Below are 15,739 nucleotides of genomic sequence, written 5' to 3' on the forward strand. Positions count from 1 at the left end.
TGTTCCCTCTCTGCGCTCTTTGTAACCCCGCTGCTCTCGCTGTTTCTTGCTGCTCAGACTCAAGTAAAAGGGTGGTGAAAGGAGGACTGGGGCATATTAGGGACCAAAAGGGGGATTTACACATGGAGGCAGAGGGCATAGCTGAGGTATTAAATGAATACTTTGCATCTCTCTTCACCAAGGTAGAAGATGCTACAAGATGGGTTTAAAATTGAAAAGGAAGTAGTGTTGGGAAGGTTATTGGTACTTAAGGTTGATAAGGCACTGGGACTGGATGAGATGCATCCAAGGATACTGAGGGAAGTGAGAGTGCAAATTACAAAGGTACTGGCCATAATTTTTCAGTCTTCCTTAGACTTAGGGGTCTCCCCAGAGGACTGGAGAACTGCAGACATTACACTCTCATTCAAAAAAAGAATGTAAAGATAAAAACAAAAAACTGCGGATGATGGAAATCCAAAACAAAAACAGAATTACGTGGAAAAACTCAGCAGCTCTGGCAGCATCGGCGGAGAAGAAAAGAGTTGACGTTTCGAGTCCTCATGACCCTTCAATGTAAAGATAAGCCCAGCAACTACTGGCTAGTCAGTTTAATTTTGGTGGTGGGAAAACAATAATTCAGGACAAAATTAATAGTCACATGGACGAATGTGGGTTAATAAAGGAAAGCCAGCATGGATTTCTTAAGGGAAAATCATGTTTAACTAATTTGCTGGAATTTTTTTTTGAAGAGATAACAGGGAGAGTTGATAAGGGCAATGTTGTTGGTGTGGTATATATGGACTTTCAAAGATATTTGATATAGTGCCGCACAACAGACTTGCGATAAAAGTTATAACTCATGGAATAAAAGGGATAGTAGTAACATGGATATGGAATTGGCCAAGCAACAGGGAACAGAGTAGTGGTTAATGGATGTTTTTCATGCTGGAGGAAGATTTGTAGTTGAGTTACCCAGGGGCCCTTGCTTTTCCTGATATTGTCACAAAACTATCATATTTTTCATAATATTATTGTGGGATATTGTAAAGTAGACTTATGTGTGTGTGTGGATGGTTCTGTGTGACTGACTTAATTAAATTAGAGATGGATAGACTGCAAGGTTGAAATTATCAAAAGAATTAGGTGTAAAAGGGCATGTTAAATGCTAATGAGTGAACTAGGCTAAAGTCTCAGCAGATAGGGTGTGAATGAAAGTTGCATTTTAAGATAACTGGAGAGGTGTTTGGTTTTCAAAGAGACATGGTAGGATGTTTACAGCTAACAAGATAAATAAGGCAGGTTATTATGTTGATTTTTCCCAAAAGTGCAAGCCAATACATAAATTTTTTTTATATTATGGGAGAATTAAATTCCAAAGGCATGGGGGAAACAATGGGATTTACAAAGCACAGGAGGAAAAATATATTTAAAGAAGGATGGAACGCTATATGAGGGGTGGCTGGGTAATATCTGAAAGGTACACCATGTGAAACAGACTTGGGGGAAAAGCCTCTAGCCATTTTGAAAAAGTCTGCTATTCCAGTCACCAAAATTGAGTTAAAAAACCTTAGGAATTCCACTGTTGAGTGGGTGCTTGTGGTAACACTGCTGGATTGTCGCTATAAATTTAACATCTAATTTGGACTATTGCCTTAAGGGGGTGTGCAATTGGGAGTCTGGTTAACTAGGAATTTTGGGAATTGTTATACTATTAAGTAATGGTATAATTGTAATATTGTATATATGTTTTATTCATTTCTTTTGTTAATAAATGTTTTAATTTAATTTGTAAAATCTCTAAAGGTGTTAGTGGACTTATTAGTTCTGAATTCAGTGCAAAAACTTTCTCGTAATAAATGGCCAAGTTTCCCTTGTGGATTTGGTCAGTCTGGCAAATACCACCTGCCATATCAGAATAAAATGTATTACAGTAATGATCTGGACCTCGGAACAATTTCAAAGTTTGTAGAAGATACAAAATGTGAAAGCATTGTGAGCTGTAAGGAGGATAGTGAGGAGGAGAAGTTCAAAGGGACATAGACAAGTTGGTGGAATGGGCAGGTGAAGTTTAGTGCAGAGAAGTGTGAAATGATTCATTTTGGTAGGAAGAACATGGAGAGACAATATAAAATAAAGGGTACAACTCTAAACGGGGAGCCAGGAGCAGAAGGATCTGGGTGTATATGTGCATAAGTCATTGAAGGTGACAGGGCAGTTTGAGAGAGCAGTTAATTAAGCATATAGGTTCTATTGATAGGGGCATAGAGTACAAGAACAAGGAGGTTATGTTGAACTTGTATAAGTCATTAGTTCAGCCTCAGCTGATGTAATCTGTCCAATTCTGGGCGCTGCACTTTAGGAATGGTGTGAAGGTATTCAAGAGGGTGAGAATAGATTCATGAGAATGGTTCCAGGGATGAGGAACTTCAGTTATGAAACTAGACTAGGAAGTTAGGACTGTTTTCCTTGGAGAAAAGAAGGCTGAGAGGAGATTTGATAGAGGTTTTCAAAATCATGCAGTGTCTGGACAGAGGAGCTAGGGAGAAGCTATTTCCACTCATGAAAGGATTGAGAACAAAAGGGCATAGATTTGAAGTTAATTAGTAAAAGAAGCAAAATTGATATGAGGAGAAATTTTACGCAGCAAGTGGTTATGGTTTGGAAGGCACTGCCTGATAGTGTGGTGGAGGCAGGTTCAACTGAAGCATTCAAAAGGGAAGTTGATTGTTATCTGAAAAGGAAGAACATCCAGGGTTACAGGGAGAAGGCGGGGGTAATGGCACAAAGTGATTCGCTCATTTGGAGAGCTGGTGCAGACACAATGGGCCAAATGGCTTCCTTCTGCATTGTAACAATTCCGTGTTTCTGTGAAGATACAGTGTTAAGTTAGTAGTGCTTGTTTTGTTTGGACATTTGTCACAGTAAAGATATTTTGTTTAAAACATGGAATCTTGTTGCTTGGTCCTTTTCAGTTAATAACTGGGAATTTGTGTTTCTTTCTAAATGTTACCAATCTCTACTAAGATCGTAACACTTGCTCCATAGCACTCTTGTTGGCTGTGATTACATGATCTATCTGGGAGCAGGACAGAGCAGCCTACAAAAAGTGCATTTTTAAGTACCTGTGAGGAATCCTAAGATTTCAGAGCCCAAGTGCAAGATCATGAGTGAGGCTGGATTTCACTTAGAAATCACATTTCGTGATAAATTCATGAGAATTTGCCTGTCTGCCATGAGCTTTTATACTCTTGGGATTCAACTCCTTCAAAGCTAACTCAGGAAATTACACAACAGTAAGAATGATAATCTGTATTCTAACTAATCCCTCCTATCTTGTACTATCAACTCAGCCTACACTGGCATTGATTGAAACTGGTTATAGCAGGAAGCAGTTAAATTAATTGGGAAAAATCAACACATTCCATTTGATTGTACAAGATGCAGACCCAAGGCAGCTGGGTCAGAATTAAATTTCCCTGCCAAAGAAAAAAGAACTCGCTTCCTCCCATTAAAGTCTCAATGTGGATTCTCAAGGTTTTTCACATTACTGTGGTGAGCTCAGCACAGGTCCACGACACAGCAAACACTGAACTATCAAAAGTTCTGACAGATCATACTTTTACAACCAATAACAAAGCTGTGCCTCCCAACGATGAACAACTACATAGGTGGGTACAATACAGGTGGTTTTAACTTTGGGCCAGCTACTTGGGCTGACTTCTCGTGAAGCTGAAAGAATGGGGGTTTTCCCAGTGAAGTTCTCATTTTTAATGGAAGGGAGGCAGGGTGGAAGGGAAGGAGGGAGGAAGGGAGGGAGGGCGGTGAGAAAACTCAAGACTTCCAAACCTATAAAATGTTGTATTATGACTGTAGTAAAGTCAAGTGGTTTGATTGGTAATGTAATTTGTAGACTTACTAGTTACAACTGTCTTGTTTGCGTCCGTTGACATACAAAAGTGCACTTGATGTCTGTCTATCTCTGCATAATAAAGATTTTGTTCCATTCAAAAATAACTAGAAAAGAGGGAGTTCACTTCAACAGATGACCCACACTGTAGGCAACCATGAATATGGGTTGGGAGTTTATATAGAGGAAGGGATTAAGTGAGGATAGGTGATCAATGAATTTAGACAAAACATAAGAACTGGAGTAGGCCATTTAACCCCTTCAGCCTGTTTCTATTCAATGAGGTCATGGTTGATCTGTGACTGAACTCCATGCGCCTACCTTCATCCCATATATCCCAACACCTTTAGCTAAAAAAGATTTATCAATCCCGAATTTAAATTTAGCAATGACTTCAGTGCAGTGACTGGAGGAGAAAGGCAATGAAGCTCTCTCAAGGAAACTGTGCTACCTGGGTGGGCAATATTTTAAAGGATTTTAAATGACAGATGAGAGGGTTGGAACAAGCCGAAATGCCCAAAGGAAGAGGATGTGCCAGAGGAACAAGAGGACCTGCTAGGCCGCCTTTGGGCTGCGGACCAGCTGATCCTAAATAGTCATTTGGACAGGCACAGGATTAATGATGAAGTGAGGTAATTGGTCATGCTGCCAAGAGCCATAATTATCTTTCATTACTATTCCCCACAGTGATCTGGCCACACAGTGAGAACAGACGCAAACTGTGGTCCTGCCAAATGAGTTCAGAACTCACTGAAAACCTGAAACTCAAAGAAAAGAGTTAGTACGAACAACAGTTCATGTTAGAGGGGACCAAGAGGGTGTGGGAAAAGCATTAAATGAACTGGTTTTGTGAGCTAGATTGAATGACAGATCAATGGTGCATTCGTGTGGCTTCTTATGATTTGGCCCACAGTTTATAACAGGAGCAGATTAGTACTATTCAAATTGTCACTGATGTGCTCCAAAGGGTATGGATTTGACTTTATATTAAGTAGTGATGCCAAATTAACGTTACTATCGTCCCTAATCTAACCCATTCTTTCCCAGGACCTCAAAACTGCATTTTTTCCACTTTACTCGTTATTTCTTGATCTACCTCACAGGAATATAGGAGCTACACTCCACCTAGTTCACCTTCTCCTATCCTGGTAGTCACACTGTAGCGAAGTTGTTTCCATTTGTGAGCGAGACCAGAATTAGGGGCCATACAGACAAGGTAGTCTCTAACAAATCCATTAGGGAATTTAAGAGAAACTTATTTCGCTGGATAAAAGCAAAATATAAAAGCTAGAAATCTGAAATAAAAACAGAAAATGCTGGAAAAGCTCAGCGGGTCTGACAGCATCTGCCGAGAGAGAAATAGAATTAACATTTCAAGTCCATATGTCTTCTTCAGTGCGGACTTCATACAGATTTGAAACGTTAACTCTGATTCTCTCTCCACAGATGCTGCCAGACCTGCTGAGTTTTTCAGCATTTTCTGTTTTTATTTCCCTGGAGAATGGTCAGAATGTGTAACATGCTACAACAGGGAGTAGTCGAGGCAAGTAGCATTCAAGAGGAAACATGAGGGAGGGAAAAAAAGGATATGTTGACACAGACAAAGAGGTGCGGGTGGAGGCTTATGAAAAGCATAATCACCAACATGGTACAACCAACATACTATGTAATGTTATGATGATAATGGATCAGAGAAGGAAAATGCCAGTGGTGGAGATCTTTGGCAATTATAGATCCAAAGTCATCATTTTCCTTCTAAGAATGCTAACCTTATCTCACATGTCATGTCTCAAAATACTCATACACGGTATCCCAAAATGTTATTTTCCGAAAGAGATCTATCTAATTTGCATTTGAATTAATCAATACTAACCGCTTCCATCGTCTCCATAGGGAGTCTGTTCCACAGATTGGCCACGTGCTCACTGAGATCTTCTATCTAACTTATCAGCCCTGGTAGTATCCTGCACTGCGGGCCTTGACCTTTCACCTGGGTTTTGCAACAAAGAAAAGTACATTCTAGCTGACATCGAGGTCTACCAAAAATCAGATATCATGATGTTCAGCCCTTTAAACATTAAATTTATGAAGAATTCTCAGTTTCACAGTCCCATTTGGTTTCAACAATCACTCAATTTGAAATAAACTCAAAGCTGATCCAAATCAGCTACAAAGCCAGTCCTGAGTTTAGCACCAGCTGGATTTAATGCTGCCCTTTCAAAAATGCCATCTCATTGTTAGCAAAGCAGGCACAATAATTTATCAAAAGTATATTTTTGCAGATAGTTACATAATGGAAACTGGATAAAGCTCAGCTCTGGGGGTTATATGCTAGTCTTTGACTTTTGTGGACTTGGTTTGAGTATGATAGTTTATAGAACTATTGAACGGTTACGGCATAGAAGGAGGCTATTTGGCCCATCATAGCTGTGCTGGCTCTCTGCAAGAGCAGTTCAGCTAGTCCCACTCCCCTGCCCTTTTCCCGTAGCCCTGCAAATTCTCTCGAGATGCCTATCCAATTCCCTTTAGAAAAACACAATTGAATCCTTTTCCATACCTAATCTAAACTTTACAATACTATGATCACTGTTCCCTAATGTTCCTCTACTGACACTTGATCCACCTCATTCCCCAGAGCCAGATCAGCAATGATACCTTCATCATTGGGGTGGAAACATACTGATCAAGAAAATTTCCTCAACACATTTCAAAAGCTCTTTCCCCTCTCTGCCCTTTACACTACTGCTATCCCTATCCCAATTTATAGTTGGATAATTAAAGTTTCCCATTATCACCACTCCAGAGTTTTTGCGGCTCTCTGTAATTTCCCTGCCAATTTGCTCCTCCGTATCTTTCCCACTAGTTGGTGGCCTACACCCAGTAGTGTAATGTCACTCTATTTCCTAACTCTAACCAAACAGATTCTATCCTTGATAGTGCCACCGCACATCCCCCCCTCCAGGACATCCTCTCTCTCTCTCCAGCACTAGAGTATTCTCCTTAATCGTTACAGCCACCACCCCTGCTTTCTTTCCTTCCCTATCTTTCCTGAACATCTTTTTTCCGAGAATATTTAGTTCGCAGTCCTGCCCTTTTTTGAGCTAGGTTTCCATTATCACCACAACATTACATCCCTATTATCATGTTGGGAAGGATAATGTCACACAGGTGAAGTAAAGGGTGTTATTCTGAGGTTGAAGGGGAGGGGAGAAGAGACCAGATGGAGCTCACCTCTGTGTCTAATCATGACCAGCAATTTGCCTTGCTGACATGGATTACCTAAAATGTGAAGTGTTCCATTTCTCAGCACAAATATACTGACAACAAAAAAAATCACTGCAGGAGAAAAAAGCTGAGAGAAACCATCTTTTCCAAGCTGCAAACAAAATTTAGTACATAAAAGTGAGCTAAGCAAAATCCTCTCCAGAAAATAGTCAGTTGAATCTTGCAGAAAGTAAAATTATCAGTGTAACGCTCCTCTTGCGATGCAGTGCTTAGTGTATCAGAGAGCTGAGAAATTAGAGTCTGCCTATCAAAGTCACTTATGAGTAAAACAATTTATGCCTAAACATCTGCTCCCATGACTTTTTAGGAGGTAAGCATGTTACATGTAGTTATAATGATCAAGAAGGTTTGAGATTTAGTCTCTAGTCCATGCTGAGTTATAATAGAAAGCTGTTAATTTGAAGTCATTTTTTTTCCTTAAAAAAGGAATTATTCAATGATATAAATTTATTCTATTAATGTAATAGGCTTATTTTCTGTGATTTTAACATAAATTAACAGAAATTCTTTATTATGTAATTTCAATTAATTGGAGCATTAATTGTAGATAATCACAACCAAGGTGCTACACTAAGCTCATTGTTCTTGGGATTAGAAGAGGGTAAAGTGATGAGGTAGGAGGGAGAACAAACAAGGTTCACTCTTTTTCATTATACAGCATAACTGGTTAAAGATGTAGGTATCGGGTGAGGGGAGGAAAACAACTGTGATGACCTCCACAGCTGAACAGCTGTTCCAAAGTCATTGGATAGATTTAAACAAGAAGAATAGGCATGGTTGACCAATGTCAGTGAAACTGTACCCCGGTGTGCACCAGCACTTTGGAGGGAAGACAAGTGGAAAGATTAAAAGAGTGCAACCCAGAATTAAAACAGATTCCTCATTAGGATTTAAACTTTTAATCACTCATGTTGTAGTGCCTATAGATATGGGGATAGGTTATCTAATTATTGATTTTAGATGGAATTTATTTTACACATGCATAAAAATAATTCTAGGCAAAAGATTTTACAATGGTGAAAATAACATCAGTGCAAATACCTTATTTGTTTATCAGCCATTTAATTCAAAACACAAATCTTCTGCAGAAAGAAAGATTCTTCAACTCGATGTTAAATCCACAAAGTAACCTCAGAGATTTGTGCAGCCAGGTGGAGTTCAATTGTTTACTTAACTCGGTCACCTGTAAATAGAATGGAGCCAAATCAGAAATCTCACCATTAAATAACTAATGCACAAAAGGAAGTCTAAATATTTACTGAACATTAAATGGATATGATGCTCAGGCTATATTTTGTGTGTATATAACATACGTAATCTTCTTCTGTGTTACAAATGCTGAGCTGGAGGATACACAATTTATAACATGTACTCTTTTTGTAATAACAGGAATACTATGCCATTTTTTTGAGTCACCAACATCAAAGGACTGAATAAGTCAAATTCTGTTTTTATTAACACAGTACTTTTGGTCTGTCCATCAGTCCATGAATCAGTCCACTAATCTGGGAAAACAGTAGATGCAATGGTTTCAGCCATATATTAATCTTTTCTTTATCACTTTTCACAAACCTCAGATACACAGGTGGTGAGTGGGCGACATGCTGCAGGCAGAAATTAAGCAGGTGCGATTCAGCAATGATATTTTTTAATTCGTTCATGGGATGTGGGCGTTGCTGGCTAGGTCAGCATTTATTGCCCATCCTGAATTGTCCTTGAGAGCTGAGTGGCTTGCTAGGCCATTTCAGAGGGTGTTTAAGAATCAACCACATTGCTGTGTGTCTGGAGTCACATGTAGGCCAGGCCAGGTAAGGACAGTAGATTTCCTTCCCTAAAGGACATTAATGAACCACATGGATTTTTACGATAATTGACAATGTCATTATTAAACTTTTAATTCCGGATTTTTTATTGAATTCAAATTTTCACCATCTGCCGTGGTAGATTCCCAGAAAGTGACACCCTGGGTTTCTGGAGTACTAGTCCAGTGACAATACTACTTAATTTGAAAGAGATGCTGAGCTTTGGTAGCATTAGAGACTGCGTACAAATGCAAGGTGAAGGAAGGCTGAACCTGGGGCTGGATAGCACTGAGATTTGGCCGGGGGTGTGTGTGTGTGTTTGTGTGTGTGTGTGTGTGTGATGCTGTAGCGGGTGTGCAGGGATTCCTCTCTAATCAGTTGTGATCTGTTCTATTTCTAAAAGTATATGAGCCAAGCAAGATTTCCTTTGTATATAAATGCTGAAGAATGCCTACACTCTCCCGACCGGTGATCCCAAACTCTACCCAAGAATTCTACCATTCCAGCGTACTTGTTACAGTGTAGCCAAATCACTGGACCTCTGTCCTCTATCATTCTTCTACACTCCAGAATCCCCACTTCAACTCTGCCTAAATCCAGGACTATCACTTCAGTGCTACCAAAGCCCCTGAGCCATCCTAGTGCTGATAAATAAACTCCCTTTCCAATGCAGCTAAAATGTCAGATACCTACTTTCAATTTGCTACATTTTGCATGCTGCCATTTTTAAAAGACCAGGACAAATAAAACAAAATATTAGGCAAGGATATATATGACCAAACAGTCATTCATTTACAATTTTCATAGAATATTAAATGAGCGCAGAATTTAATTCCCGAACAACAGTAAGATTCTGAAACACACATGTAACAGTAATGGAATTGGACTGATTCAGTCACCATGAACCAGCATTGTTCCCTAGCTGACACAACATCACTATTGTTATTAAATTTCATATCCTCCAATTTACTGTCGGTAATGCCAGCTGTTTTGACATGGTAGGCATTAAAATACATATATATGTCACATAAACAAACAACACCATGAAATTATCTGGATGTGAACTGATAAAATGAACATCTGGCAAGTTAATCAAGCTCTGCTGCCCATCCGGAACTAATAATCCAAAGAATGAGTGTTCAAATCCCACCATGATCATTAATGAATGTGAATTCAGTTTCCGAACAAAAAAATCTAGAAGTAAACGTGGCCATGAAGCTGTTGGCTTGTCATTAAAAGAAAACAGTTCACAAATGTCCTTCAGAGCAGTGATTCTCAAACTGGGGTCAGCTGACCTCTGGCGTACATAGGGCATAGTGCATCCACCACATGTCCAGTGCCAAGTGATTTGGTTATCTCACACAGCAGGGGAGCACGCATGGAAGAGTGCTGAGTGAAACCAAAGTAAATACCTGTTTTCTTGAAAGCATTATTTTAATATTCTTTCATGGAGTACTTTGATGTTGCACATTAAAAAGTATTATAATTTAGATGGGGGCCAAGGCGGCTATTCTATTTGAAAGGGATCCTTCAACCAAAATAAAGTTTGAGAACCACTGCTTTAGAGAAGATGTCCTACTGCTCTCCCTCAATCTAGCCTATCTGTGACACCAGTATCATATTTATGTGACAATATCCAGGGTTGGGCTGACAAGTGGCAAGTTACATTCGCGCCACACAAGTGCCAGGCAAAGACCATCTCCAACAAGAGAGGATCTAACCATTGCCCCTTGACGTTCAATGACATTACCATTGTGGAATCCCCTGCTTTCAACTTCCTGGGGTTACCACTGACCAGAAACTGAACTGAACTAGCCATATAAATACAGTGGCTAGAAAAGCATGTCAGAGGCTAGGAATCCTGTGGTGAGTAACTCACCTTCTGACACCTCAAAAGCCCGTCCACCATCTACAAGGCACAAATCAGGAGTTTGATGGAATACTTTCCACTCGCCTGGATAAGTGCAGCTCCAACAACATTCAAGAAGCTTCACATGATTCAGGACAAAGCAGCCTGCTTGATTGGCACCCCTTCCACAAACATTCACTCCCTCCACCACTGCCAAACAGTGGTAGCAGTGTGCACCATCTACAAGGTGCACTGCAGAAACTCACCAAGGCTCCTTCACCAGAACCTTCCAAATCTACCATCTACCATCTAGAAGGCAAGGGCAGCAGACACATGGGAACACCACCACTTGGATGGTCCCCTCCAAGCCGCTCACCATCCTGACTTGGAAATATATCGCTGTTCCTTCACTGTTGCTGGGTCAAATCTTGGATTCCCTTCCCTAACAGCACTATGGGTGTACCTACATGACGTGGACTGCAGCAGTTCAAGAACACAGTTCACCACCACCTTCTCAAGGATAATTAGGGATGGGCAATAAATGCTGGCTTGCCAGTGATGCACACACCCATAAATGAATTTTAAAAATGTGCCCTCTGAAGTGGCCTAACCAGCCACTCAGTTAAACTGCTACAAAATTCTGGAACACACTACTCAACAGTATTGTAGGAACATCTTCACCACACACAGTAAGAGTTCAAGAAGACCTACCACAACCCCTTCAGCAATGGGCAATAAATGCTGTTCTGGTCAGCGAAGCCCACATTCTGCGAATGAATAAAATATAAGCTGCAAGCAAATTCAAGATCTTGCCCTACAGAGGAGAAGGAGAAAAGAAAATATTGGAGAATCAAGCCCTTCCACTTTAATGCATCTACTATAATCAGATTACAGCTGACATTAACAGCAGCCTGGTAACAAATCACCAATATGCCCTCAGGGGAATGAGGCCTCCAAACAAGTGACATGCTCCTGATCGGTGCTTCTCCACACAGATTCTGGAAAGAGCTCAAGAGTGGCTTGGCCTAAGCCATGTGCAATTTTTTCCTTTCTCCCTCTCAAGGGGCATCACAGTGGTTCAGGTGAGCATTTGTGGTTGGGTGCACGAACCCAGTTCCCAGTGCTCTGCCACACACTGCTTTTGGCAGGCTGCCAATATACTTCTAAATTGATATTTCAACATTGCCCTTGTTCTTCACAATTAATCCAACCTCACCATGAGACAAGATGTAGGAAGTTCTGCTGCCTGGGTTTCCATGAACAGCATTACAGCTACCTGTTTGAGGACTGCATGATACACTGGGTCCTTCATCTCCAAGTGTGAATCCAATCCAAAAAAGAGACCAAGTATCCTTTCCCCTGATTGTAAAGTGTCCAATGAGAGTCAAATTAGGGCAGTCTTAATCCAAGCTAATGTGAACAGGCCCAGAAAATTAGCCTAACGTGGCACCTCTTAATACTGAGCTAACTTTTTGGTTATCTGACTCAGAGAGGCAATAAAAATGGCTAGTGCAGAGAATAAAAAGTCACAGTGTTACAGAAGGAGGTATTTTTCTCCGTGAGATTAAGACACTTTGGTGGGAAACAGTCCAGTGAGTTTTACTTTGTATCAAATTCTTGGTAACCACCTGGCCTGGAAATGATTGATGTTGGTGCCGGGTAGCCAATATGAATGTTGTTACTGTACCTTCTTCTGAATCTCAGAACACAAAGTTTCTCCCTTTAAAAAAATGCTCAAAAATGTAATTTTACAGACTCCATTTCACTTAATCTTTCAATTGCAAATTTGGTTTAACCATTTTAAAAAAGCAAGAATCTCAATTTTTTTTCTGTGAAAGCTTGTTTAACAGTCACTTCATTGAAGCACATAAGAACTTAGGAACATAAGAAATAGGAGGAGTAGGCCATTCAGCCCCTCAAGCCTGCCCCACCATTCAATAAGATCATGGCTGATCTGCCCCAGGCCTCAACTCCCCTTTCATGCCAGCTCCACATAGCCCTCAATGCCCTGATATTTCAAAAATCTATCTACTTCCTCTTTAAATACTTTCAGTGATCTAGTCTCCACAACTCTCTGGGGTAGAGAATTCCAGACATTCACTACCCTCAGAGAAGAAATCCCTTCGCATCTTAGTTTTAAATGAGCATCCCCTTATTCTGTAACTACGTCCCCTAGTTCAGGATTCCCCCACTAGTGGAAAAATTTTCTCAACATTTAAGCTGTCAAGCCCCCTCAGAATCTTGTATGTTTCAATAAAATTACCCCTCATTCTTCTCAACTTTAATGAGTAAAGGCCTAACCTGTTTAGCCGTTCTTGATAAGTCAACCCCTTCACCCCAGGAATCAGCCTAGTGAATCTCTTTTGAACTGCCTCCAAAACCAGTATATCCTTTCTTAAATACAGGGACCAAAACTGTACACAGTACCCCAGGTGCACCCTCACCAACACCCTGTACAGTTGCAACAAGACTTCCCTATTTTTAAACTCAACCTATCTTTATCCCTTTGCACATTATGCTATGGTCTATACACAACCCTAAGTTAAACACAAGGCCAGTTGTTTCCATTTATTTGGTTTGCTATAACTAGTAGGAGCCAAACTGCTCAATTCAACATGATTTTCTAACAGTTGATAATTGGCCAGAGTGGCTTCAAGAGTCTTTAAACCCACAGTTCTCCTAGTTATGTTTCTTATTACACTGCAGGTGGACTTCTGTATAACGCAAATCCAAAAAAGCATCTGATCAAACATTAACAAAGTGAAGTGGATCACTGAGGTCTTCTGTTGGATGTGGGTCAGCCTACTGCGCCTCCATCAGGATACTCGAATACCACACAAGTTAACCTGTTCATGTAAAATTCTATTATACTATATTTTGACATTATTTCAAATATTAATTTATTTCAATTGAACAGGTTAATGTCTGTATGGACAAATTTACACAAGCCTATTAATTAATGGAAATTATTGGATTCTAGTCATCAGTTTGTTGGATCCTGTTCATATGCTTATTGTAAGGAGTGGCCGATTTGGTACTAACGATAGAGTTGAATAGCAGACACTTCATAACCAGAAACTCTGTTTATTTACAAAGGTACTCAGCAGCAACTAAACATGTGCTTACTCTTCAAACTCTATCCGAACACTACCCTAACTACTGACTACGAACTATAGAGGTAGCCCGCGCTACTCTGCTATTGGATACCAGGATCATGTGATCTTCCAAAATAACGTTCTTCTTAAAGGTATATTACATATCAGATTACCACAGAAATGAACCCTCTGCAAATTGCGGAATTGAAGTTGGATTGAAGTATTAAAAACAGACTCTCCTCAATGGCTCAGTGAGTTTATCTGGTGAGCACTTCTGTCACAGGAGGGACCAGGATGGATATCTGTTTTGTATGGTCCTTTGCTTGGATAAAGGGAGCAAGACACCATCGTTTGTGCCCTTGTTGAGAGAGGGGAAAATGAGACAGCGGTCCAGTAGGTCTTGTTAGAAGTTAGCCTCTTGTCAACACTAGTTATTAATATTACTGGGGTCGGCTGAAATGGCTCCTCAAGTTGAACAGACTGTTAACATTCAAATTAAGGCTCATACATGAATGATAGTCATTTGACAGAGGTACTGGAGGACCCTGAAAAAAACAACTTATATTTATGTAGCACCTTTAACATCACAAAATTTGTCAAAGTGCTTTTCAGGAGTGTCATCAAACAAAATTTGATGCAAGCCATAGATGAAGATATTAAGACAGATGCATATATGCTTGGTCAAAGTGTTAGGTTTAAAGGAGGAAAGAGAGGGTAGAGAGCTGGAGAAGTTTAGCAAGGGAATTCCAGAGCTTAGGGCCTAGACAGCTGAAGGTGCAGCCACCAATGGTGGAGTGAGTGAAATCAAGGGATGCACAAGAGGCCAGAATTGGAGGACTACAGATATCGCAGAGTGTTGTGGGCTCAGGGAGATTACAGAAATAGGGGTGAGGGAATGAATTTTGATTCAAAGCAGCTTATGTATTCAATTCTATGCATTTTAGGCAGAAAAAAATTGTTATATATTATCATAAAAGTATTGCTGGAATAGTTACATGCGACGCAGTCAGCACTCATTTGTGATCAACTTAACTGCCTGAGAATAAAACTAAACAGTGCTTCAGGACTGTTTGTCTTGGTGGACTGTGATTTACAATGCCCAGCAATAGCAAAGTAACTCATTCGTCTTCAATTAATGTGGTGTACAAGACAGGCTGAAAGTGCAGAAATGTTAGCTTAAAATTACACATCATCCATGATTGAATTTATGAACTATGTTTATAACCATGTGGTTATTTATTTCAGTTAAAATTTGAAGAATTTTTTTTTAAACGTTTCTAAAGATGGTCATGAAGATTCTAGTTTGACTGCAGCTCTAAGATGTGATAGAAGTGTTTCAAATTTAGGTTATTTTAGTTGACCTATGAACATCTATAAAGATTGACTGTGAGTGAGCCAGAGCCAACAACACAGAAACAACAGAACTAAAAGACTTAAATTCCAAATGTTTGAATATCTTTATTGTGGCTTAGAAAGGGTCTTTTTCCTGGGAGGATGGTTGTTCATAAAATGGTGGGTAATTTACAGTTCATTTTGGGGAGGAGAGAAAATGAAATATTTAGTTACTGCAGCGAGGAACTGAATAGCTTGTAATGCACTTTGGAATCTTACTTTCAGGATTTCATTGATCAAACCCTGTTATATTGAACATATGGAATCAAATTTATCAAGCACATGACAGACTCATCATGTGGTTTACAGCAAGGAATCATCCCACACTGGGTACTTTGTGGAAAAATGCTATTTTTAAGCTTGCTGCATCACACACCCATTGTGCGGGCCGCAGTGACGCACTGCCAGGTCTTTGCCAATTCTGCTG

The 15,739-nt window shown here is 40.0% G+C and overlaps 1 protein-coding gene across 2 annotated transcripts in view; it reads right to left on the bottom strand.

Moving 5' to 3' along the window:
* LOC121282922 (mitochondrial glutamate carrier 1-like) overlaps positions 1-15,739 on the bottom strand; it is a 118,401-nt gene that overhangs the window by 69,609 nt on the left and 33,053 nt on the right. Inside the window, exons 2-3 of one of the 2 annotated variants that reach the window (XM_041196734.1) lie at positions 11,537-11,639; positions 8,216-8,357 (exon numbers count right to left, since the gene is read on the bottom strand). In XM_041196734.1, coding sequence (XP_041052668.1) covers positions 8,216-8,235 — 20 coding nt within the window. In that variant the 5' untranslated portion in view covers positions 8,236-8,357; positions 11,537-11,639. The remainder of the gene's footprint in view (positions 1-8,215; positions 8,358-11,536; positions 11,640-15,739) is intronic. The other variant, XM_041196735.1, reaches the window with a different exon arrangement.

The sequence above is a fragment of the Carcharodon carcharias genome, chromosome 10 (genome assembly GCF_017639515.1).
Source record: "Carcharodon carcharias isolate sCarCar2 chromosome 10, sCarCar2.pri, whole genome shotgun sequence".
Taxonomy (NCBI): Eukaryota; Metazoa; Chordata; class Chondrichthyes; order Lamniformes; family Lamnidae; genus Carcharodon; species Carcharodon carcharias.